This window comes from Ambystoma mexicanum, chromosome 4p (assembly GCF_040938575.1).
Source record: "Ambystoma mexicanum isolate Mex_15411 chromosome 4p, UKY_AmexF1_1, whole genome shotgun sequence".
NCBI classification, from domain to species: Eukaryota; Metazoa; Chordata; class Amphibia; order Caudata; family Ambystomatidae; genus Ambystoma; species Ambystoma mexicanum.
In genome coordinates, this window is record NC_090927.1 from 1,151,271,981 (window position 1) to 1,151,296,865 (window position 24,885).

General features: G+C 49.1%; 1 protein-coding gene across 5 annotated transcripts in view; it reads right to left on the reverse strand.

Moving 5' to 3' along the window:
* The window catches only part of PDE7B (phosphodiesterase 7B), a 1,355,672-nt gene that overhangs the window by 96,213 nt on the left and 1,234,574 nt on the right, over window positions 1-24,885 (reverse strand). For all 5 annotated transcript variants that reach the window (XM_069606749.1, XM_069606752.1, XM_069606748.1 and 2 more), the window contains 3 exons: window positions 13,439-13,534; window positions 7,795-7,895; window positions 2,370-2,501 (listed from right to left, as the gene is read on the reverse strand). In XM_069606749.1, coding sequence (XP_069462850.1) covers window positions 2,370-2,501; window positions 7,795-7,895; window positions 13,439-13,534 — 329 coding nt within the window. The remainder of the gene's footprint in view (window positions 1-2,369; window positions 2,502-7,794; window positions 7,896-13,438; window positions 13,535-24,885) is intronic.

Below are 24,885 nucleotides of genomic sequence, written 5' to 3' on the forward strand. Positions count from 1 at the left end.
TATGATGACTATACACGATGCATGAGGCGTAAAATAGCATAAAATGGCACTATATGGTATATTGATTGATTTATTTATTTATTTATAGAGCGCCTTACACCAAGGCACTGTACAATGGAACAACTAATACAGAGGACAACAACAAACATTGGGAGCAAAAATTACATCATGAATCATTCTACAACAAAACAGTGCAAAGAGCAATTAACTGAGGGGAAGGGGAAGTGGAGTGGGAATAGGATTGGTGAGGGGGGACATGGGAAGGATAGAACGAGTGAAAATGGAAGGGAGAGAGAGTGAAATAGGAGTGGGGAGAGAGGAATTAGAAGAGGGAAAGAAGGGGGGAGAAGAGAGGAGGGGGGTATATAAAGTTGCACTTAGCATTTAATAGCAGTGCCTGGCACGTGAGGCAGTATTTATCATTTATTCCCTATAGCTTGCATGCATGGATTTGATAGATACAAGATGGCAGTGACTGGCCCTATGAAGCAGTACTGGCATAAGAAAGCAGTGCTCCTGGTCTAAGATGGTTCTGCTGGGTGAACCCCTGACATAGCATGCATGACGGCACCCATTATATATTGGGAAAGCACCACACTTAAAATAGGGCTGCAAGCTATCCTAAATGTTTGTCTGTTTTAGTACTACTTGTTATTTTAGGAATCAGACACATGTTGTAGTTCATTTTGCACTTTTGCAATGTCACTTCATGTGATGTCACCAGGATAAAAAGGTCATATGGCATCACTTCCTGTGACATAATCTGGGGCATGGTGTCACTTCCACTTCCCCCAGGCATCTTGGTGAACTGACAGGCCTACTGTCAAGTAATACGAGATCCTGCAGGAAGGTGGGAAAAGTATGCGCACCTTCTGCTTGATGTGATTCTGAAAGCCCACAGACGCCTCCTGCACAGAGGCTGCCAGCAAGACAGGCGTCGACACATTGAAATATATATGTTTTTGTTTTTTTTTTTGTATTTTTATTTTAATCTTTAAGATTTTTACAAAACGAAAATCCTGGTCTAAGCCTGAGTCTCTATTGAAATATATCCAGCTGGCGGAAGGGCTATGTGGCTGTATAGCATGCATCATAAAGGTTGAACAGCTCCTTAAAATGGCTGCCATCGAATCCCTGAGCCTGCGCTCTCGATTGAGCGCCATAATGGCCATCTCTTCAGCTTTGCTGAGCTTCCAATAAGCCTAGGGGGCAGCTCTCATAACTCTATTGCTGTGATCCCTCTGCCATACCATTTAGGCAACTAACCTCCAGAGCTACAGTACATGTAGGTTGTGTTTACTTGGTCTATAACTTATTCAGAGCAGGTAGATGATTATACCACAAATGCCCCGACCACAGTTTTTGAGCACTGCCGTAACGAACGTCATCCCTGGAATCCTTCCTATATGTTGTACACGCCTTTGGTGCACGGCATGTGGCCCACTGGTGGCGTGCACGAGCCAGCCGATACGTGTTGGTCGTCAACACAAAGCCACGACGAGCCAGTGATCTGGGAGCGAACTTTCAACCTCCAAGAAAAATAGCTATTTCACAAATGTCTGCATGTCTTCAACCTCTTTCAGATACTAGGCCTAAAAGACATGCATGGAGGCCTGCATTTCGTCGGGGAAGCAGGCCTTCTACTGTGTTCTGCAGAGGGCGGCTGTGAACGAGGCTATCACTGGTAGGATGGAGGCGGAGCGCCCGCTTTTCTATTCTGTACTTGCAGCTAAAGGGTCTAATGTGATTCCTGCGCGAATGTCGAATACATTTTTCGATTTTTTGCACGTTGTCTCGCAAATAAAGACCCCCCACAGTCCTCCCCGTGTCCCATATGACTAATTAATACCCCAACCCCACCTACCATTTATATTTGCGAGAAAAAGTGCAAATATTCGACCCAAAAAACCCCCTACATTTTCGGGTTCGCAGTGATGGCAATCGCCATGTTTGTCCTGTCCTCGGCTAACCTGTGTGCTTCTAGAATGGACGTCTCGTGGGCAGAGGCTGAACCCCGGTGCTTCAGTTACCGTCTAGGGAGAGGAAGTCATCAAATTCCACACAAAAAAACCTCTCGGGGGCATTCCATGGTTTTGGAAGTCAAAATACTTCCATGCTTAAAGTTTTGCGAACGGATGACTTCCTTGTGGAGAAACCTCGAAAGACATACAGCTCACAGCAACATCATTTTGCAAATTAGCAATTGAATCAGAAAATGTCCTAATCTGTCCACAGTGAGGGAATGGCGTGACCCCGGAAACAGAAGAAAAATAAAAACAAGGTCAGCGTGTTTAAGAATGCATCTGAGTTTTCCACAGCTGGAAGGCATATTTTTGACCGGTACATGTGTTCCCAACCAAGACTCTCACCTGGTACAAGTTGGCAAGATGGTGTTTGGTTTTGATGAGAAATGGCTGATTGACGCCTGGGTGGTCCACATCGTGGGCTGCAGCGGCCAGCAGTCCCAGCATGATGTCCAGAGGCGTGAGGAAGCGGGCGAGCTGGCAAAAGTACAGCACACATTACAGACGTAGCAAACACGTGCACTAAAGTGATTAACATTCATCCTTTGTGTACATGCCCGCCAATATTTGCATAGGTCTCCAAGTGGTGCTGCAAGGTTAGAAAAGGCACTGGGCAAGTAATCAGTATGCATAATACTGCTATGCATGCACTATGCGCGCACGCGCAGACACCCACTCCCCATTAGACCGCTTCCACTATGCACAAGTGCCTCACATCCACATCCTAGATAATTTGATCTTGGGCACCTTGCTTAAGAGAGCCTGGGCATCTTACTGAGGGGATTCAGCATCTTGCTGAGGGGGACTTGTGCACCTTGCTGAGGGGGGCTTCTGCATCTCACTGAGGTGATTTGTGCAAACTGTTGAGGGGGGCTTGTACGCTTCGCTGAGGGGGGGCTTTTGCGCCTTGCTGAGTGGAGCTTGTGCCTCTTGCTGAGGGGGGGCTTGTGCACCTTGCTGAGGTGGGCTTCTGCATCTCACTGAGGGGGTTTGTGCAAACTGTTGAGGGGGGCTTGTACGCTTCGCTGAGGGGGGCTTCTGCGCCTTGCTGAGGTGGGCTTCTGCATCTCACTGAGGGGGTTTGTGCAAACTGTTGAGGGGGGCTTGTGGAGCTTGTGCCTCTTGCTGAGGGGGCTTGTGCACCTGGCTGGTGGGAGGGGGGGCTTGTGCACCTGGCTGGTGGGAGGGGGGGCTTGTGCACCTGGCTGAGGGGAGGGAGGACTTGTGCACCTTGCGGACAGGGGCTTGTGTGCCTGCCTAAAGGGGGTTTGTGCACCTGGCTGAGGGGGGCTTGTGCACCTGGCTGAGGGGGGCTTGTGCACCTGGCTGAGGGGGGCTTGCGCACCTGGCTGAGGGGGGCCTGTGCACCTGGCTGAGGGGGGCCTGTACACCTTGCTGAGGTGGGATTGTGCATCTCACTGAGGGGGCTTGTGCAACCTGTTGAGGAGGGCTTGCACGCTTTGCTGAGGGGGGCTTGTGTGCCTTGCTGAGGTTGGCTTGAGCCTCTTGCTGAGGGGGACTTGTACATCTTACTGAGGGGGCTTGTGTAAACTGTTGAGGGGGACTTGTGCAACCTGTTGAGGGTGGCTTCAGCGCCTTGCTGAGTGGAGCTTGTTTCTTTTGCTGATAGGGGCTGTAAACCTGGCTGAGGGGAGGTTTGTGCACCAGGTTGAAGGGGGGGGGGGCTTGTGCACTTGGCTGAGCGTGGCTTGTGCACTTTGCTGGGTGGAGATTGTGCATCTTGCTGAGGGGGTTTGACCATCCTGTTGAGGGGGCTTGTACGCTTCATTGAGGGGGGCTGTGCACCTTGCTTAGTGGAGCGTCTGCCTCTTGCTGAGGGGGGCTTGTACGCTTCGCTGAGGGCGGCGTGTTCATCTGGCTGAGGGGGGCTTGCGTATCTTGCTCAAGAGGGCATCTGCATTTCACTGCAGGAGGCTTGTGCATTTCACTGGCATGCTGTCTGGCTATGCTTCCGCATGCCACAGGTTCAGATCTCAGCAAGACCATCTCAGTCTTTCCTTCTTCCACGGTTGATAAAAGGACTACCCTTGAGTGTGCCAATGGGGTACAAGGCTGTTAAATCAACTGTAATTTTTTAAATGTTTTTTTTTCCTGAAATTTCTTTTGAAAAATATAGGTGGGTAGGAAAGGGAATATAAGGTTTGGGGCAGGAGTAGTGGGGAATAGGTAAACAAAAACAATAGGGGAGGAAGGGCTTGGAGAGGGAGCCCACCCCCAAAAGAACAAGTTACTTTCTTACCTGGTAACGTTCTTTCGAGGGGATGTTCCTCCAACGTATTCCACATCTATGACAGTAATCACCACAGCTGTGCTGCTTCTGAAAAATTTTCTGCGTCGATGACGTCGATACGCTGTCCCTCGAGGGCCTCCGTCGAACCTAAGTCACCGGATGTTATATATAGGACGCATGACGCCTCTAGCCTCAGTTGTAGTTTTTTCCCAGAACGTGTGGCACCAATCTTCTGCAAGTATGACTACAGAAAGCCTTGCGGAAACGTAAGCTGCAATCGCATAAGAAATTCTGTGGAGGGGCAGGCTGGGAGGGTGCGATGTGGAATACGTCAGAGGAACATCCCATCGAAAGAACGTTACCAGGTAAGAAAGTAACTTGTTTTTCAAAGGGATTGTGTCCTCCAATGTATTCCACATCTATGATAGACTCCCAAAGCAGTACCAACGTATGGAGGTTGGGAAAGAATTTAGAATTTTAGAATGCCCAATCAAATTGCAGAATAGAGGACCGCCTTACCAAAGGCTAAATCTTGGCCATGGACAGAATACAAGAGTAGTGTCTTACAAAAGTATGGACAGAGGCCCATGTGGCTGCTTCACAGATATTATGAATGGGAACACCCCTCTGCAGAGCAGTAGAGGCAGCCACACCCCTAGTAGAATGGGCCCGTAAGCCTACCGGAGGGTCCTTACCCGCCAGACGGTAGCATTCAGAGATTGTCAAGATGATCCAACGGGACAAGGTCTGCTTAGAAACAGCTTGACCTAAACGCCTTCCAGCGTATCCAACAAAGAGCTGATCGTCCCCTCTGACCCGGGACATCTGTGAGATGTAGAAACTTAAAGCTCTCCTAGGATCAAACCTATGGAGCCTCTCCTCTTCCTTACCAGGATGCGGAGGAGGATAAAACGCTGGAAGAATTACCTTCTGGCTCAAATGAAATTCCGACACAACCTTCGGAAGAAAAGGAGGACGAACCCTAAGGACAACCCTGTCCTTATGGAACACCGTGAAAGGTGGCTTGGCGGAAAGTGCCTACAACTTACTCACTCTGCGAGCGGAAGTTACCGCAACTAATAATACAGTCTTAAAGGACAACAGTCTCAATGAACAAGAATGTAAGGGCTCAAACGGAGCTCCCATTAGGAACTTTAGAACTAAGTTCAAATCCCATTCCGGCACCTGGAAAGGTGACGGTGGAAACACATTATTTAGCCCTTTTAGAAACTGAGAAATCAAAGGAATCTTAAAATAAGAACACTCCTCAGACGAGCACTTAAATATGGACAGCGCCGCCAGGTAACCCTTAATGGTACCCACTTGCAGGCCCTTGTGGGCTAACAAAAGCAAAAAAGACAGAACCACAGGAATGGCACATGAAAAAGGATTCACATTCTTTACCCTGCACCAGTCGCAGAACTTTCTCCAACGGCAACGGTACAGGGGCTTTGTTGAGGCCTTCTGGCCGAAAGCAACACCTCCATCATGTCTTCAGGGAGGTTCCAATCCTTATATCTCAGCTTTTCAGATGCCTAGCATGAAGGCTGAGAGACTTGACCTCTGGACGGAGAACCCGACCCCCCTCCCATGAGAGCAGATCGTCTCGGTAGGGAAGACGGTGTGGAGGACAGATGGACATAGCGAGAAGGTCCGGGTACCACACTCTCCTGGCCCATGCTGGAGCAATGAGGATCATTCGGGAACCGAACGTCCGTAACCTCCGCAACACTTGCTGTCATAGATGTGGAATACGTCGGAGGACACAATCCCCTCGAAATATATATTTTAAAAATGCGATGAGTGTTTTCATTAAAAACATTTTGGAAAAAAACATTGGAAAAAAGACAGTCGCTGTAATAACATAGAACCGCTGATAGGAATTTATGGTATTTCTTAGCCACCTTTAGACCCTTCAATGAGATCTACTGTCTGATTCATGGAATTATTTGGTGAAAAACGCAGATTTGCGCGCCTTTCTGCCCGAAAATCCCCATACTTCAAACAGGGATTTTCAGGCAGAAAGGCGCGCAAATCTGCGTTTTTCACGCAAATAATTCCATGAATCAGGCTCCTTGTCTTTTTCCAATCAGTAAAACGAATATGGAAGGCATCACATGGAACTGTAAACCGACTGTGTAGTAAAGACAACGAGGCAACAGGCTCTCTGAGTTTAAAGTTTGCCTTCCATGGGAATGTTCACTCTATGTTTCTTGCTCGTTTCTCTCGCTTTTCAAGCTCCTTTGCTTGATTTTCCTATGTCTAAAACCCATTCTCCTCTGCAGCTACTTATAATTCGCACCTGCCTCCTTCTCTATCGCCCTAAAACTCCAACCCCCAATCTTTTTAAAGAGCCATGCACAATAAGGTCCCTAAAATGGCAGAGTTGCAGTATAGAAGACCACTTTACATTACATTAAGGACCTCGGGGCTGAAGAGGATCTTGGGGAGTGGTCCTTGCTTGTTGTGTGCTACAGTGGATGTTGTGTCCCCATTCATTTTACTCCTCATAACATTGAAGTTCTCGGTAATGGGATGCCAGTAATCACTGGTTCATGTTCTCGGCATTGCCCCAGTGAGGTAACTTGGCTGAAAATGGTGAGGGAGACACAACATCTAAAAGAAAGGGGCCTCTACCAAAGGAGTGGCGCAAAATGGTGTGCCACAAAAGTTGGGGGGGACAAACACCCGCGCCCCCCCCTAAAATGACACCCATGCATGTCACTGGATGTCTGAAGCAGTCCAGAGCAATGCTGCAAACAGATTTGTGCAGAATTGAATAGCGAATATTCCTGGAGAAGGCAAGCTACCTCTTTCACATTTCTGATTGCATTTGTCCATGCTGGGCTGGCCCAGTGCTGTGTCTGCTAACCGTACCCTTCCTCAAGCACCACCTAATAGCCAAAACTAATGAACGGGCCCTCTACACATCGCCGAAACTAATGAGCGGGCTCTCTACACAACTGTGCTAAGGGATATGATATAATATGTCATTTTATAGCATTTATAACACACCTATACACAAGTGTTTCGAGGCACGACGAGGCAAGGGCGGGGGACAGAGAGAAGACAGATAGCGATCCTACTAGGCCACATGTCATTCAGATTACGAAAGTGCCTGGGAAGGGGAGGGAGGAAAAGTACAGGGGGAAGGTGGAGAGGACATTGTAGTACAAGGGATAAGAATAAATAACAATAGTAAAAGTACGGCCAACCGGTGGCAAGTACAGGGTAAGTGCAGACATCAGGTGTCAAGTGCTGGAAGTGGGACAGTAGGGATACAGAAACAATCCTGATATTTGCTCTACCCGGAGAAACAAATGGGCAATGTGCTCATGCGAGTCTTGGAAATGTGCACCACTCCCCCCTTGCAATGAACAGGCTGGAGGACAGTCCCTTAACCCCCTAGAAAATTGAGGTCACAATGTCTTAAAACTACAAACAACCTCCACTACACCTTCTGGAAGGGCCTGAGCCGTTGAACTGTTGTGAGCTGCCACATGCGGCCTGCTGTCTTACCTTTGCTTCCTTTAAGTAGCAGTGCATAGCTTGGGTGACATCAGCAGCGTGGACCGCGTTATGGTACGGGTTCTGGCTATGGTAATCTTCTTGAACCATGACTGCAAAAGACGGAGAGGTCCTCTGTTAGCCACACACACCACTCTCATCATTCGCAATAGAGACACTTCAGAGTCGGAAGCCTTGGCGGTAACGGGTGTTCACACACGCTTATTGGAGGCACTCCTGCTTGATTCTTTCAAACTTGGTGGACATCTAGGTGTCAATTTCCCGATTCTATTCCGAGGACTCTGTAGGGTTTCAACTCTACTGCCCACATTTCCCAAAATCTTGAGCTTATGAAAAACACATTACCAAGGCAAACACAGAACTCATGAATGCTCGACTTTAGTATAACCTTGCCCGGGTGCATCAGGTGACAGTAGTTCATCTCCCCAAGGCAGCCAGCAATCATATTACATGCATCAAGGAGCCAATGCCGCACGGCCTTTCCATCACTCATTCATTTCCCAGTTCCAGGCCCTTTAGACATGAGGGACCTTGCATTGGGCACAACCTAACATTGAAATAGCTCTCAAACCCGAATTGATCTCAGAACAACTACAATGCATCCAGCATCTTTAAGCCCAGGGAGTAATGGAGCTACTTTGGAGATGTCGCCGCCCAGAAAGTTGCAAAATGTGTGGATACATAACAATACGGCTCTTCTGTGTCTAGACATCAATCTGTTTTCCCAGTTAGGTGTGTCAGAGAATTACCTTATATCGGGCACAAATAGGCAAGTTTTACTCATTGGGTTGACTCTGTACTCCAGTCACTATATATTTGCTGCAGAGAAAAGGTTGTCATTTCCCTTAAGACAAATGCGTGATGACTGTGTCTGAGGGGGATCAACTACAGAGCGATACAAACAAATGAATAGACAATATCAAAGAATGTTTTCTCCAGCTTCTATCTCCTAGCTCCTTTCTGCAAGAATGTTCCGGTGTCTCTGGTGCTCTCCAGAAATACCTCTAGCTGTAGCATCCTCCTTCAATCCTGCAGGCCAATCAGCTCTACTGTGAGTATTCGGGTAAGACCTTCATCAAGTTCCAGAACGCGAATAGAATTCCAACACCTTTGTGTGAAATGCCAGTGTCAGGATTGGAAGATCTGCAGCATATCACTACATTTCAGGTGACAATTTGAGACAGCGCTTTGCGCTTGTCCAAGAGCACTCCCTAGACCACTGACTGAAGCGGAGCTCTGCCTTGTTAGCTTACTGGGGAACACTACAAAGAAACAACTACATTTTTTGGGATCAAATTGATTTATGATGGCGTTGTGCTGTAAGAAATACAGTTATTCGAGAAATTGACTCGCCTCCGCCCCAAGCGGTTAAGACATTCAAACACTTTAAAAACATGATCACTCACTGTGATTTAGCTGCTCAGTGTGAGAATTGAAGAGCTCTGGAAAAGTTGGTGAAATATCCTTTTCATTTATTTGGTCGTTTGTATCACATCGGATGCACGCAAGATGCTTCCGAGTGTTGACGTGATCCAGAAGGCGAGCCGGAAGGGCATGGGAAAAGGGAGAGGTCATGTCAACATCCTGTGGGAGCCACTCGTGCCCCGTGCACAGCCCTTCTGCAGCGTATCTCAGTCAGAAGTGGCCCAAAAGAATATCTGGGGTTCACCTTCGATTGAGTGAGTGGGTGAGCAGGGGCAAAGGTCAGAAAAGTGAAGCTGCCCGCTCATATTTGCCGAATGGAGTTATGGTGGGGGGAGAAGGGAGTTGACATTAGCTTGTCAGACGCAAGGCAGCCGACACTGGTTTGCTATGCTGAGGGGGGAGGGAGCTGGGTGGATATAAGCCCAGCTCTAGCATTCAACCTCCGCTCCGAAGTGCACTTATGACCATGGTGGGCCGGGAGATTTAATTGGATTAGTCTAGCTTTTTATTGGAGTAAAACGTCCCTTAGTATCCAGGGCAGGGCACTAGCCAATCAAGAATCTCAGAACACGGGCTGTATCCCCTGGCATACGCACATATTTCAATCTTCCCAAATGCTGCGTGCCGTGTCTGCCCGCCCGCCTATGGCTCACTTATTCCCCCTTCCCCCAACGCTGCCTTTGGCACCAGCACATGTAGTTGCTAAGCGCTCAACTGAATGTTAAAAAAGAAGAAAAGCACCCTTTCGTTCTTGTGACGGGCCACTTTAAGGAGAGAGATTCTGCATTCAGTGTAGATTATGTCATCGTAATCAACACTGAAAATGGACTACCTCTCTCAGAAGCAGCATCGCAGGATCGAAGGTACTTTTTTTTGTTATTTGTTTTAGCACATGCAGGTGCTTTTTTGCAGGTGCTAATGGCGATTTAAGCTTTTGGCGGTGGCACCAGGTATACTCCTTCAATGTTTACAATAACTCTTTCTAGTGGAGCTCTTCTAGCTACCATGGAGACCTAGGACTATGTGCGCAACCAATAGGCAGGCTCGGACTGGCCTATAGGGCAATAGGGAAAAGCCCACGCAAAATGCTAGTGTTGGCCATTTTTTGGGGCCAAAGTGGGCCACTTTTTTGGCCAGTGAAGGCCAGTTTGATGAGTTACTTCACCATGCGGCTAGTTGTTTTGACCATTATTACTGAATAACTATTCTTTAAAATGCACAATTATCATCACATTTCATCCAAACTCCCCCCCCCTTGGGTACTACTCAAACAGTCTGTCACAAAAGGAATGGATTGCCATTTGCAACTGGGGGCCACTTTTTGATTGGTGCCCCAGGCCGACCCGGCCAATAGGGATTCTCGGTTACCTAATGGTGTAGCCTCCTGTGAACTTGGCTGCTTGTGGCCTCTCCCTGCTTTCCTTCTGTCTCCCACATCCTAGTCCTTTCTCTTCTGTCCACAAGTGAAACGCCTGCACTTGGCTTTCACGCCGCCACCCATGCATCCTTGCTTTGGACGCTCCCTCTGCTCCCGCCATTTGCTCTTTCAGGACTTGCATGAACATGGAGGAGCGGAGCTGTCTGGCATTTTCAGGGCGACCATCTCATAGTTATTGGATGGAAACATGGGTCACGCAATGCACACATCCCATTTTCCCCAGCCCTCAGCACCCTGGTTTGGAGCTCAGCGTTGATCCAGGCCGGCTAGCGACCCTCCGGGGAGCTCGGTAACAGCCCTCATGTTGCTGAAGCCCTTACTGCAGGCTGACTGGTTCTTGCAGGCGGATTCATACCACCCTTGAAGTCTTTATCACCAAGTTATTACATTGGCAGAGATGTTGCTGGGGGTGGGGGAGGGGGCTGTAGCCCTGTGTCTTTTGGGTTTAGCCCCGGATAGAAGCTCAGGGGCTACAACCAAAAGGCTATAGCTAGCCCCGAGTCCCGCCAGTCCCGACATTACCATTTCAACAGACGCAGCTGCCCCTAAGAGCCCCAGGGGGCGCTGTGGTGGTGCTTGAAAACAGTGTCTCTGCAGACGGAGGTTCCCTTGAACCCAGAGGAGCCATGGCATCACACTCACTCAGGAAGGTGAACAGTCTGTGGCTCAAAGTGACCTCTTTGCGGGTCAATCCCACTGCCTGCTTTCCAATGTGACTTTTCAGATGGCCACGAGGCCCCGGGGCAGCCTTTCCTTCACACTCGCCTTGGCAGACCATGGCATTTATAGAGCATATGAGCCTCGCTTTGACAGGGGGGGGGGGGAGTGCTGTACATAGAGCCCGGAAGCAGTCGCGCAATAGTAATTTATGTGGATGCTGGGGGCAGTTTGTAGCGTGTTTGCAAGCACTGAAAACATGTTTGGGAAATTACTAGGGGTGGGGCCGATTGGGAAGATGTGGGAACTCCCTGCACCTTAATTAAGCTTTATAGAGCTGGCGCGTGGGCCATGCACTGGTACGGCCCGAGGGCAGGGTCTCTCAAGCTATTGTGTGCTTTGAGGGGGTATTTATTCAAAAAGTAGGTCTGTCTTGTGCAGTTGCTGAGAAATTGGCAGTCCCCAGCAACCAAGAACGAGGAGGGAGAGAGGCGGCAAGGCTTAGAATAAGTCAGGCCACGTTTTTCATGTGTAGCCTGGCTAAGCTTTCAGGCAGTAATGGGGGTGGACAGCCGCCCCTACCCTAACAAGGTAATAGTGGTGGAGATGGGGCGACTGATTTCACGTGCCTAGGCCACGTCTTCCAGGTGGAACCCAGGCGAGGAGGAGAGTGGTTCTGCCAAGGGAGACTGAGACCCTCCACCCTAAGCAGGTAAGGAGTGGGGGGAGGGGGTGGGGTGATTGAGGTGCCCCGGCTGCGTCTGTTAGGTGGGGCCCTGGCAAGGAGAAGAGCTGCATTGACTCTGTGAAGAGAGGGAGCACTGCGCTGAGAGCTATGGCCGCATGACTGTCAGCGCGGTGCTCCGGTAATGAAAGGCAGCACCACATTTAGAGACATGCAGTGCTGGCAGCTCCAATAAAGAGAGGGAGTGCCGCGCTAGGAGCCTTGCGCCAATGACAGCATGGCTGTCATCATGGTAGCCCAACGCTGAGAGCCATGCGGTGCTGGCGGCATGGCTGTCAGCTCAGCGGCCCTGTGATAAGAAGGAGCGCTGTGCTGACAGCCATGCTGTCAGCCCATAGAGACTGGGGGAATGGCAAAGGTTTGCTGCATTGCCCATTGCCGGCTTATATGGATTTTCCCCAGACATATCGGCTCATATTGCCAGGAAATTAGCCAATGGGGAAGTGCCACAATTCCAATGACCCTTGCTTGTGTGGCAATGAGGCACCTTGTTGGGGATAAGCCGTTTCTGAAGCAGCTCTTCCTTAGCCAAAGCTGGTGCTGTTGGAATGATTTAGTTTGGGAATAATCAGACGGTCTAAATTGCCATGCTATAATCGTAGCCTGAAAGCAGGTCACTTAAGAAGCTGCAATGACAAACTAATATCGCTCTCCTGGAACCCGCAGATACACACCTCACAGATATGTATTTTTCTCCTGAATGACATGACATACATGCACCTGAAGCCATCATAAAACAAAGGTCTTCATTATGAGTATGGAGGTAGCCATGCCGCTTTTAGCGGCATGGCTCCCCCATACCGGGTACCAGGTCCGGGTTCCTGAAATAGGGAATTACCGGGCCATGACGACTTTGGCGGGCCTGGTAATTCCCATTCTCGGGACCCGGACCCGGATACATCCCCCATTCCCATTTGAGCCCCCATAGGACTCAATGGGAATGGGGAGGATGCTAACAATGGGCCCGTTGTTAGCATCCTGGCCTGCTAGCCCCGCTAAGGACGCCTGGTTTTACCAGAAATCCTCAGCGGGTCCCGCGAGCAGACCTCGTAATGAGGCGGTAGAGGGTTAACGGCGCCGGCAGCTCTACCAGCGGCCGTTAACCCTCTACCGCCTGGGTCGTAATGAGGCCCAATGTCCTTGGCAAGGCGTTGATGGAACTCACAATTGTGAAATGTATGTTATGTGGTGCCTGGGTGCATTGCCGAGTTGCTGTCCTGCTACCAGCACTGTGTGTGCACCCTGGCCTCAAGACACAACCATTGCCACAAATAGTCACAGTCCTAAGTAGAGAGCTTAAGATCCTATGATGATAGAGGAACAAAGGAAAATGTACGTCAAGCAGAAAAGTGGAAAAAAATGGCACTTACCGAAAAACCTGTGCAACTTTACCATATCCAACTGGAAATGGTGGATAAGGCCGTGGGCATTGAAGAGGTGGCAGAGCAACGTTACCAGGCTGTTCCCTGGCGAGAAAGAGAAGAGCAGAGAGCAACGGCATCACAACATGACACAAGGCAAGAAGCGGGGGTCATCGGCAGGTCAATCACTTGGCCAGAGGTACATTCATCATTTTAGTATTGATGCTACAGGGGTAGGTGTGCACCTTAAAGACTCAATAAAGCATTGCAGGCGGCCGAATCGGTCTACTGCATAACGTGAGCAGATTGACCTCGCTAAGATATTTATTTATTTATTTATTCATTTATAAAGCGCACTAAGCTTGGGGGCATCAAGACCCTGTTACGACCAGTTACACATACGGAAAATAGAGATTGTAGGGTCGAGGGTGCAATGTTACAGTGTTCAGGTCAAGTTAATGCATCCCATCAGTGTAGTTAGGCAAAAAGCAAGGTTTTTAGTGATCTCCTGAATACTCCGTAGGATTTCTCCACGCTCAAGGACAGGGGGGAGAGTTCCATTGTTTTGCCCTGAAGGTGGGGAAGCTGGCACCACCCGTTTTGGAGCATTTGAATTTGGGTTGCAGTAGTTTATTGCCGTGAGCTGCTCTGAGCGGTCTGCTCGACTGATCCCGCATGATTTTCTGGGTGAGATTGGGTGGGTCATTGTTGGATAGACATCCATGCCAAATAGATAGAAATGTAAAGATGATGCACTCTCTGATTGGGAGCCAAGGGATATTTTTCCTGGCAGCAGAGATAAGTTCGCGTTTTGGGATAGTCAGTGCAGCTCGGCCAGCATTTTTTTGTATCACCTGTAACTGCAATGTTCTTGCAAGAGGTGCCAGCAAACAGGGCGTTGCAGTAATCCAACCTTGAGCCTATGATGGCCCGGGCAATAGTGAGACAGCTGGCCTGGGAGAGAAAGGGCCTGGCAGCGTTAATCAGCTTAGTAGTATGTGCTGCAGACGAAGCAATAGAATTCTCTTGTCGTGTGAGGGAGAGAGTAGAGTCAAGATAGACGCCAAGGGTTTCCACTAAAGGTGACACAGTGATTTGGATGCCGTCAATGAGGAAGGAGGAGTATTGGGCATCAAGGTTCTTGATTGTGACTTGTAGCCCCACCAGGTGGAGCTCTTTCTTTTCATCATTAAGACAGGTGGTGAGTGGTCATCGATGCCTGCATTATGGAGTAGACATTGTTTAGAGCATCAGTGTCTTCAAGGTAGGTGCCAGAGAGGAATAGGAGGACTTGGGAGTCATCCGCGTAGTTAGTGTAGGATATGCCAATGGAATCGAGTAGATCAAAAAGGGGTCTTGTGACTATGTTGCAGAGCATGGGGGTCACACAAGAGCGTTGGGGGACTCTGCAAGGTATAGGGGCAGATGGGGGCACTGTGGTTCTCAGCAAACACTCTCATAGATCTGTCTTCAAGGAAGGAGACCACCCAAGCAGTGCCTTCCGGCGAGAAGCATGCTGCAGTGGTCATGTGCTGGCAGTCGATCTGGTGATCGACCAGATTTAATGCAGCTGAGAGGTCCAAAAGCAGGAGGAGGGCAGTGGTGCCCTGATCTCTGATCTCATCCACCTGTTTTTTCGGTCAAGTAGGGCAGATTCCCTACCCTGGCCTGGCCAGAATCTAGATTGTCGTACTCCTAGGATGTGGTGGGTTTCCAGAAATGGTTGGATCTGTATATATGCAGCTCTGTCCAGATTCTGTAAGAGGAACGGGACAGTGGTGATGGGCCAGTGATTGTTGGGGACTGCTGGATCGAGATATGGCGTTTTGACCAGGGGGAGTACCCATGCTTCTTGTTGGCCGGCACTAGGCCTGAAGAAAATGAGGCATTAATGAATTTAGTGATGAAAGGGATCAGTTAGTCTGCACAGTCCTTTCTGACGGGTGCAGGGCAAATGTCGCCTTTGCATTTGGAAGGTTTTAAGACTTTTGTGAAGTGCAGTTGGAGTTGGGTTCCTAGTCTAGTGTGTGACATTTTGTGTGGGTGGGATTCTGGACACAGTGTCGGAAGCTAAAGGCACTGAGCGAGTTGGCTATTGTCGATGCATGCAAGTCTGACAGGTCGTTAAGACACAAGTTGAAGTCCCCTACGAGAATAGTTCTGGAGGTGGGCTTAATGTTAGCTCCCACAGCATGAGTCAGGTCCTCTTCGAATGCAAGAATAGGGCCAGGTAGACAAGAAAGATGGTCATGGTGTCAGTGTGTGACAGAGACATCTTGGCCGAGAGGAGGTCACAGTTGCCCGCCATAGGTATTGTGGTGTGAATAATAGGGATGGATTCTTTGCCAATTAATGCCACCCCACTGCCTCTAGCAGATGGTCTGTCAGTCATGTATATGGCATAGCCAGAAGGGATGGCAAGTGACAAAGTCAGGCCGGCGGAAGGGTGCAGCCAAGTTTCCAAGACGGCCACGAAATCTAGGCTATGGCTGCTGATGAGTTAATTTATGTCAAGGGCATGTGCGGGAATGGATCTGGCATTGATCGGGGCCCATGTTAGCAGCTAGGTGTGTGCGTCTATCTTGTTGAGTGCCAAGGGTGTGTTTGTGCCAAGGTTCAAGAGAGTCTATGCGTTTACTTTCTGGGACCTAAGAGGGCCTTCCCGTATTGGGTTGGGGATTTTGGAGAGCTTACAGGGCTGTGACCGGAGAACTTTAGGATGCTTGGTGGGATGTACCTCGTGTCTAGGCCAGGTGGTGTTGTGTGGGCCGTTTGGTTTGGGAGAGACGTTCCTGTGGGGTCTCAGGGTCCTAGCGGGATAGGGATGTTCACCCAGATGACTGTTTCTGATCTGACTAGTTTGAGGGCGTGATGTGGCTGGGGTGCGGCTGGTTCTGAAGCTGAGCCTACTGTTCTGGTGTGCCAGGCTCATGGGAGGAAAGTCATGGTAAGTCATGGCAGTGTGATGTTGTGCTACCAGTCTGTAGGACCTCAGAGGGGTAGTGACGTAATGTCTGGTTAGGTGAGTGGATATATGGGGGGGTGGCTAGCCCTGGAGAAGGCTACTGTGGCTCTTTTCCTGAGGATGGTGTTGGGCAGGTTGGGGCAGTGTAGATGAGGGGGTGGGTCATAGGTGGTGCGGTTAAAGGTGCCATGAAGTGGGTCAGTGGTGCAAGCAGTCCAGGGCAGGCAGGGCTGGCATTCTGAGGTGAGAGGGAGGAGTGTTGTTTCACGTGAATAGCGTGATGAAGTGTGAGGTCATCACGTGCATGGAAGAATAAAAGGGCCGACTTTGCGCTCTTTTGGCCAGAGCAGAGCCAGGCCTTGTGAAGTGAAGAATACTGTGTCTGTCATTCTTTATCCGCAGCGTTGCGCTCGCTAGGCCCAGGGACAGAGCTCCATAACATGGCCTACTCATAACTATTTGTCTTGGGAGGATTGCCTTGGAAGCAAGATGATGTGGAGTAACACAGGTTCAATCCCCGGGACTGGGCTTAGAAACCTCTGGGTATCAAGTGTGTTACAAGTAGCCAATTATAATATTCCAATGAGCTAGTAAAAATGTATTCTTTTTGGTCTATAGATAATGACAACATCTTTTTTGGTACAACCTACCAGTGACTAATTTGCTCATCCCGGGTATTAATAATTTGTGTCCCGACATATCGCTTAATGCCGGATTCCTAATGATTCAAAGCGCTGTCACAACAGGCATTATTATTACCCAATTTAATAGTACACAATTTATCGACATTCCAAGAATGAGAAGCTGAGCCATCCTTGCGGCGGGATTCAGACTTGAGATGGGCAGGCTGGTCCAACGTCTGACTGAGGGGACCAACAGCAATTGACGGGGCTAAAGCTATTTAGCCTCGGCCAAAGCCAAAACGATGTAGCCTTACTTGGTGGCGTTAAAGCATAATCTATGCAACCTAAGGACACCTGCAGCCTTTTTCCACTTCCTGAATGCCATGTTGTTCTCTATGCACTCAATACCAATATTGTATCTTCACTATATGGAGCTAAAGCACCAACTATGAGCCAAAACGAATAAGAGTGCAGGGCGACATTGGGGGTCATTATGAGTTTGGCGGTAAGGGATTACCGGCACCGGTAAGGAGACCGGTGCTGGTAATCCCCTACCGCCCAATTCCGAGGTCCCTTAGTGGGAACCGAAAGGGACGTGTGGTCGGACCACATGTCCTCTACGGGTCCCGCTAAGGGACCAGGGCGCTAATAATGGGCTTGCCATTCTCAAGCCCGTTATTAGCGCCCTCCGCCCTATATGGGCTCAATGGGAATGGGGAATGGATTGTTCAATGGGGACTTACCGGTCCCTCCAGGGTCGGAATGGACCGGTAAGTCCCCATTGAATGAGACCGGTGCCGGACCCGGTATTGGAGGCAGCCATGGCGCAAATAGCGCCATGGCTACCTCCAATCTCGGAATGAGGCCCATTGTCTTTGAGGTTCCTTTCGTACTGCTGTCATTCGTACATCAGAAGAAGAAAAAAAACAATGTCATTGACTGTGCAATGTAATGCTTCAAAATTGGAGGCTCCATCAACACTCAAATGCATTAAAACACATTGGGCCTCATTATGACTCAGTGCCCGGGAATGGGCAATTACTGGGGCATTACAGCCCCAGCGGACCAGGTAATTGCCCATTCCCGGTCGCCGGAAAATTTTACTCCCCATTTCGAGTCCTATTGGACTCAATGGGAATGGGGAGGTCGGATGCACCGGCACCATTCGTGAATGGTGCCGGTGCATCCAACATGGTCTGCTCGCGGGTGCCAGTCCGCCCGCCAGGTCAGGCGAAAAGGCGCCCGCGAGCAGACCTTGTAGTTTGCTGGTCCGGTAACAACGGTACCAGCAAGCTTACCGGTACAGTTGTTACCGGACCGGCAAGCTTATAATGAGGCCCATTGTCTAGAATGCTTTCATTCAATTAACCACAGTGAGGAGGAGGTATTCTAATGAAAAGCAGCGCAGACCGTCGGAAGAGGCTGGCTGACTCTCTTGGCAAGAGGAACATATGTAGTATGTGGCATATGCGCTCCTGCTTGGGATTTCGGTGCCCATGAAATACACCAACTACGTTTGATACTGTTAGGAGTTGGGGGGTGTCTTAAACCTAATGTTTACATGGGAGTATTGGAGGGAATGAGTATAGCTGCACTGCTGCGGCTAACACAGGCAACCAGAATCATCGAGAGTGGTGGTTTTATTTGCAGAGGAAGTAAAAAGAAAGCCATTGGGACAATTCAAGTTATGTATGAAAAGCCACAGTCTATGGGAGGCCCTCAGTAACTCTGCATTATTGGGGGGATGGAGGTTCAAAGTGAGGGTGCATTAGAGCAGGAGCAAAGAGAGTATCCAGCAGGCTTTCTAGGCACAGCCCCAGGGAGAGAAGCAGGGAAGACCTCAAGTGGTCTCCCCAGTGTGGGACTGGCCTGCTCAGCCTTCTTTGGGGGGAGCCTCTTACACGAGAGTCTAAACTCAACAAATATGGGCAGTGAAACGTGTGCAGCACCATGCATCCCTACACAGGGCAAATAATAGGGAGGGAAGTAAGGGCACTGATTGGGTTCACTCCCCCCGGGGTGATGGCCCTGTACCAGTAGCCTTGGCCTGATTAAGGAACTGTCAGCTGATCTATCTAGAGGTGGACTGCTTGGCCGGCCTCAGCTGTTGGTTCAAGCTATTAGCTTCCACCGCCTTGGGACTGTATTGACTCGAGACTCTGCATCCCCGGGGAACGGGCTCTTACGTGGGTGGCTCTTTCCTCTGAGCCGAGCGAAGGCCATGTAGCCAGGCAGCTCGCCAGCAGGCAGATCAAAGAGGAGGGGGGATCCGGTGGCCCGAGCCCTGAAAGAGGCGCGTGCGGTACAGGCCCTGTTAAGTCGTGCTTCTGCCTTTCTCCACGAGCATCCTTTTCCCATCATCCAAATGCAGGACATCCGCCCCCTCAAGGTGTGTTAGTGTCACTAAGGGTGGATCAGGAAGCAGTTGCCAGTTACCGATGCCCAGGACAGAGATGCCTGGCATTTAGAGTTTATCCCCATGAAGACACCAAGACTCGGAGCTCTTGCCATGGGTCCCATCTCAAGACTCTCCATGTACTGCTAAGGAGAAGGTTTGCAAAAATATGTATGCATTTAGTTTTACATACTTCAAACCTTACTGGAAAGCAACGGAGCGCTGTACAACACACGGATAGACTAGTAAGGGTACAGTTAGCAGGATGTGTACTGAGGGGCTACAGGCCAGGGAAAGCAGACCCAGTCTAGGCTGGGGAGCTTTTTCAGATCTGCCCCTGTTTTATTTCTGCATATTTTGGATATTTCCATAAGTTTCCCAAAGATCTGCTCTTCCTCACTGCGGTGTCGGGTCTCTGGGTCTGCAGCAGCAATCCCCTCCCTCTCCTTGTTTGATTATGAGAGAGGAACGAAAGGTGTTCCCTTTTAACCACCCAGGAGACCCTAGAAGTGCCAAATCAATAGGCAACTCTCACGTTTTTACCATATTTCTCTACACCGTCGCCAAAATTAGTGCCGCCCCCCCCCATGATTCCACACTTCTAATTGTCTTCAAGTATTTCGATTTTCAATCCAGTTAGGTTGCATATAATCAGGAGAAAATATCCACCACACAAAGAAGCACTTGCAGTACTTAACGCCATGTCTTCTCTGCGGAAATACTGAAATCGTACTGTAGCGTGATTCCCAGCACTTAGACCTCACCAAAGGGCAGCACTTATAGACATGAACGCTGCACGGCCTCCTGTTGAAGCTGCAACCTGCCGGCGCGCCAGATATTTTGGACTATGACTCCGATTATCACTCAGCATGGCCAGTGCTGACGAGGGTGGATGGGAGTTGCATCCAAAAACATCTGGAGAGCCCGACGTTGCAGACCCTTGAGTGTGTTAAGGATGTAGTTTACTCTTGCTTATATAAAGGCGAACAGGATTATGGGCCTCACTCTCAGTCAGAGGTGTGGGAATAAATGTGGCGTTAACAGAATTATCACTTTTACCGAATTCCAATTTTCTGCGGCAATGTTGATCAAAAAACTCCAGAACAAGACTGAAGGTTTTTCCTCCACATTACCACCAAGACATTTGGCCTCATTACAACTCCAGCGGTAGCCGTGCCGGTAAAACCGTCAGGCTGCCGCTGGAGTTGTGATTTTTTCTGGAGCCTGGCTCCACGGAAACACTGGGGGATTACGACCCCAGTGTTCCTGGAAGTCCGGCACCGGAAAAATGTAAATCCCCATTCCCATTGAGTCCAATAGGACTCAATGGGAATGGGGATGACAGAAGCACCGGTACCGTTAATAACGGTGCTAGTGAGTCCCGGAAAGTCTGCGGGCTGCTGCCGTCCCAACTGCCGGGTCAGACCGCCGAGCAGCCGCCCGCAGACTCGGAGTGTGCCGGTCCAGTAACAACAATGCCGGTAGGCTTACCGGCAACGTTGTTACCGGACCGGCATGCTCGTAATGAGGCCCATTGAGTATTTACTGCAGGTTTAATTACCACCTGAACTACTAGCTCCAAATCCCCAATGGAGTACTATGTACTTCTTGGATGAGGATTAACCCAAGTTACTGCACCTTGTTCTTAGGCAGATTCACTGCCAAAATGAGATGCAGAGATGGTAAAACATACAGCCAATCCCGTATTGGGGCCTTCTGTATTACTCATGCTAAATTTCACACTTGAAGTGTTGAAAGATGGTTTGGAATCACTGATGCCTCAGGTATGTGGCAGGTGACCTGCCTTATAAAACGATGGTTGTGGTCTTCTTCTGTATGTTAAGTCTAGTGTAGTAAATCTCACCAGCACAGGCTGGGAGTGGGACATTGCCCAGGTGGTGTAATGTTGGTTACTCTCTAAATGTGAACACTCTAATGTATTTTTTTGCAATAAAGTGGGTTACAAGTCCCGAGTTTGTCCTTTTCAAGTATTGGTGGGAAATGGGTTATGCTGCTGTGCACTGCTAAAATGGTGCTTTCATGTTTGTGATGATGTTTGTGGCCTCTGTCCATGTATAATATTCCTCGTTCCTAACACAATTTACCAAGGTGGAGACATCAGCTGCCATTTTAGGTCATGGCAGGTGACTGCCCACCCTCTCAGAATGAAACAAACAGCCAGTGAGACTACAGCATTTGCTCAAGGGAGGGACAGGTGAAAGGACAGAACAACGCTGAAAGGTGCTAGCAAATACTGTGGCCTTTATTTTGAGTATGACAATGGTCAAATAAAATATGGTAAACTGTGTGTACATATTTTTACGCTGCACGAGAAAAAGCAGGCAGTGCATGCAGAAAATGCTGTGTGTGGTTATTACCGCAGAAGGACAATGCGGCATTGGAATTCTGTGCTGATGCCTCACACTTTTACCTTCAATCAGACAGAGGGGTAACATGAATGAAACATGTTCTGGACAGTAAACATGGAAAAAATGCACAAGCAATTTCTTCTATGCCAACCATAATCCAAAACACCCTCAAACCACCCAACTTCCATTTTCTCCATTCCACTCTAACACAACACACTCAAGAACAACTCAAACACCCCTCTCTTCCATCTTCTACCCATAACCTAGCCCAACAAACCTGTAGTAACTCCAAAAACACCCAACCTTCCTACCCCGACTCTACCCTAACACACCTCCAAGAGCACCACAATTGCCCATTTCTACCCTAACCCAACACACCCTCAAGAACGCCGCACATACCCAGCTCTTCTACCCCCTCCTATGCCACATAGACCCAGAAAAACCACAAATATGCATATTTCCTAACCCCACCATTACCCAACACACCCCCAGGAACACTCCAGATACCCATCTCTCCAGCTGCCACCTAAACCCACACTCACCCTCAGGAACAAAAGAACAATCTAGACCTCCAGACTTCCCACCCTGCCCTATTTCAACACACACTCAATAACACTTTATTATTTTTTGTTCACCCACTCACCTCTGCGACTATGGACTGGACAGCAAGCGTGGGGCATAAGGGTACAAGATGACTTGCAGGAACTGGGGCACATATTGCCAAGGTACAGCCCCAATCCCTACCCGCTTCTACTGCAGCTTCATCCACACAGCAAAGTGGCACTGTATTTGCTGCCCCCAGGCCTGGCACAAGGCCTTATTTTTGCTTCTTTCAATGCTGTGCACCTAAATCTTCCAGCATATGCTACAGGCCTGGCACCCTTAAATGTGAGGGGCTCTCGTGATCAGGACGAGCCTTTGTTCCTGCCTCAAGTAGTGCCCGGCTCTCCCTGGCTAAAGGGGTGCACCTGGGCTCTGGCGGTTTAGGGATATGGACTGTGTCTGCTCTTCATAGAAAGAAAACCATGGTGGCAGCCTGTTATTTGTGTTACTGTTAGGTTCCATGATGCATAGCAACGCAGTGACTTGCAGACGCCTGAATTCCATTTGACATTATAGAGTAAAAATAGTAGACATTTTAAGATAATTCCAAATTAGCAATGAGAAATGCCAGGGCATCAATATTTTCCTTTGTAAATTAGAACGTGTATCTAGGTACTACTGCCAGTTAAATAATCCAAAATAAAACCTTAGAAACTTCACTGTTAGCCATTTCAGTTTGGGAGATTAGGACGGTTGTAATCCACAATACAGCCATACCCCTTTGCCCCTTCCCCCCGTAAAACCCCTGTAGGTACTGGAGAGTTATTTTGCAATCAAACAGCAGAAAGTCCACGGACACGGCCCATTTCTAGGGCCATATTTAACCTGTCAATCACAAAGGTCAATCCAGTCTCTTGCACGTATGGTGCCCTTTGTTCCACACTCGGTAACATGTTACAGAGGCGTCGCTAGGGGGTGGGGGGAGTTCTGGGAGTGCCAAAGCCCAGGGTACTTTGGTTGTAGCCCCAGATAGAACCTCAGAGGATACAACCAAAAGCTAGCTAGCCCAGAGTCCCGACAGTCCCGTCATTAGCGTAGCCCCAGATCTTTTCCAGACCTAGCTACACCCTTCAAGAAAACATTTAATTCTAGACATGATTAAAGATGAAGCTCCCCCGTAAACCTTCGCTGATTGAAAGAAGGAAAGATGCCCAAAGAAATAGCCTAAGGCTCAAAATCCTGCTCAGGTTTATGAAGAACTATCCAAATCTGAGAGACTGAGAGACTAGGATATTCAAAGTGAACTCTTCACAGTCCCAGGAGGACATGGCTTCAAGCCCAGTGTGTCGGCCACATCCCACTGGCATGTTTGCCAATGTCTGGTTGTGCCACCATGAGGGCCCTGCCTATTCACCTCTGCCTGTCTCTGTGCTCATTTATACCCAGCGGAGCACACAGGAAGGCAGTATTTCTCCCACATGTCTATTTGCCTGCTATGCACAGAAAGCAGTGTGTTTTCTGGATCGCATTCCTGGGTGTCTTTGTAGTGCAATGTTTTATACATTCCACTGCGGGACGTTGTGCGCCTCTGACTTGATCGCCTGGTTAATGAAAGCGCACAAAGAGCCTTTGCCACGTGCTTTATTGCATTGTGTAGAGCTTGTCACGTGCATCTCGCCATGCCCCTTCTCCCGCCGCCCTGTCAGTCTCATTCAGTGCAAATGGTTCTGTCTTGCTCGTCAAGTTGTTTAATTAGACATGCCTGGCCTGGAAAGAAGCCTTTTCTGGGGCGCGTTCGAGGAACATGTTCCAATCTCACACCTCGTTTACTGTGGCTGGTCGCCCGTAGGTCCCCAAGGGTTGGCAGCCTTGCTTCGCACACACAACCTATTTTATTTTGGTTTTGAAAAGTAGATGTGCGGCCAAAACGGGGTCCGCTAATCCATGTTCTGCCTGCCAAAATGGCAGCATGCTAAGGCATTAATACCATGAAATAAGAGAAAATGAGGAATACCAGGAATGCCTTTATTTAATCAAAAGTGTAACAATAAGGTGATTTTTGCACTGCTTATCCATTAGCACAATGTAGGGCTCACCAAGGGAACTAGCTGGGAATGCAGGCAACTCCCCGGGTACCCCTGGCACTGCCCGGGTATCATCTGGTGCGGAACAGTGCTTGCCTTCAGCTGTTCTCACTCCTTGTTCTTCCACAAGGTCCTACTGGATCCCTAATGGCGGATGAGGGGTAGAGTGAGGGAGAAGGGTTAGAAACTCCTCTTGACACCCTCATTGGGCCGCACAATGTGTGAGTAGGAAAACGAGTAGACAGCGGGAGGAGTAGCAGCTGCGAACGTCAACGCCAGCCAGAGCAGTGGCGTCTTTAAATGAAGAGTGGGTGGCAGCTGCCTGTGAATTCACTACGGGACTCTATGCGAATGGGGACTTACAATTTAACGGCGCCTGATTTCAGAAGCAGTGAAACAGCAGAACACATTTATCTGCATTCACGAACAGCCATGCAATTCCCCAGCAAGATTTCTTTAAATAAGGCACCCCTGCCC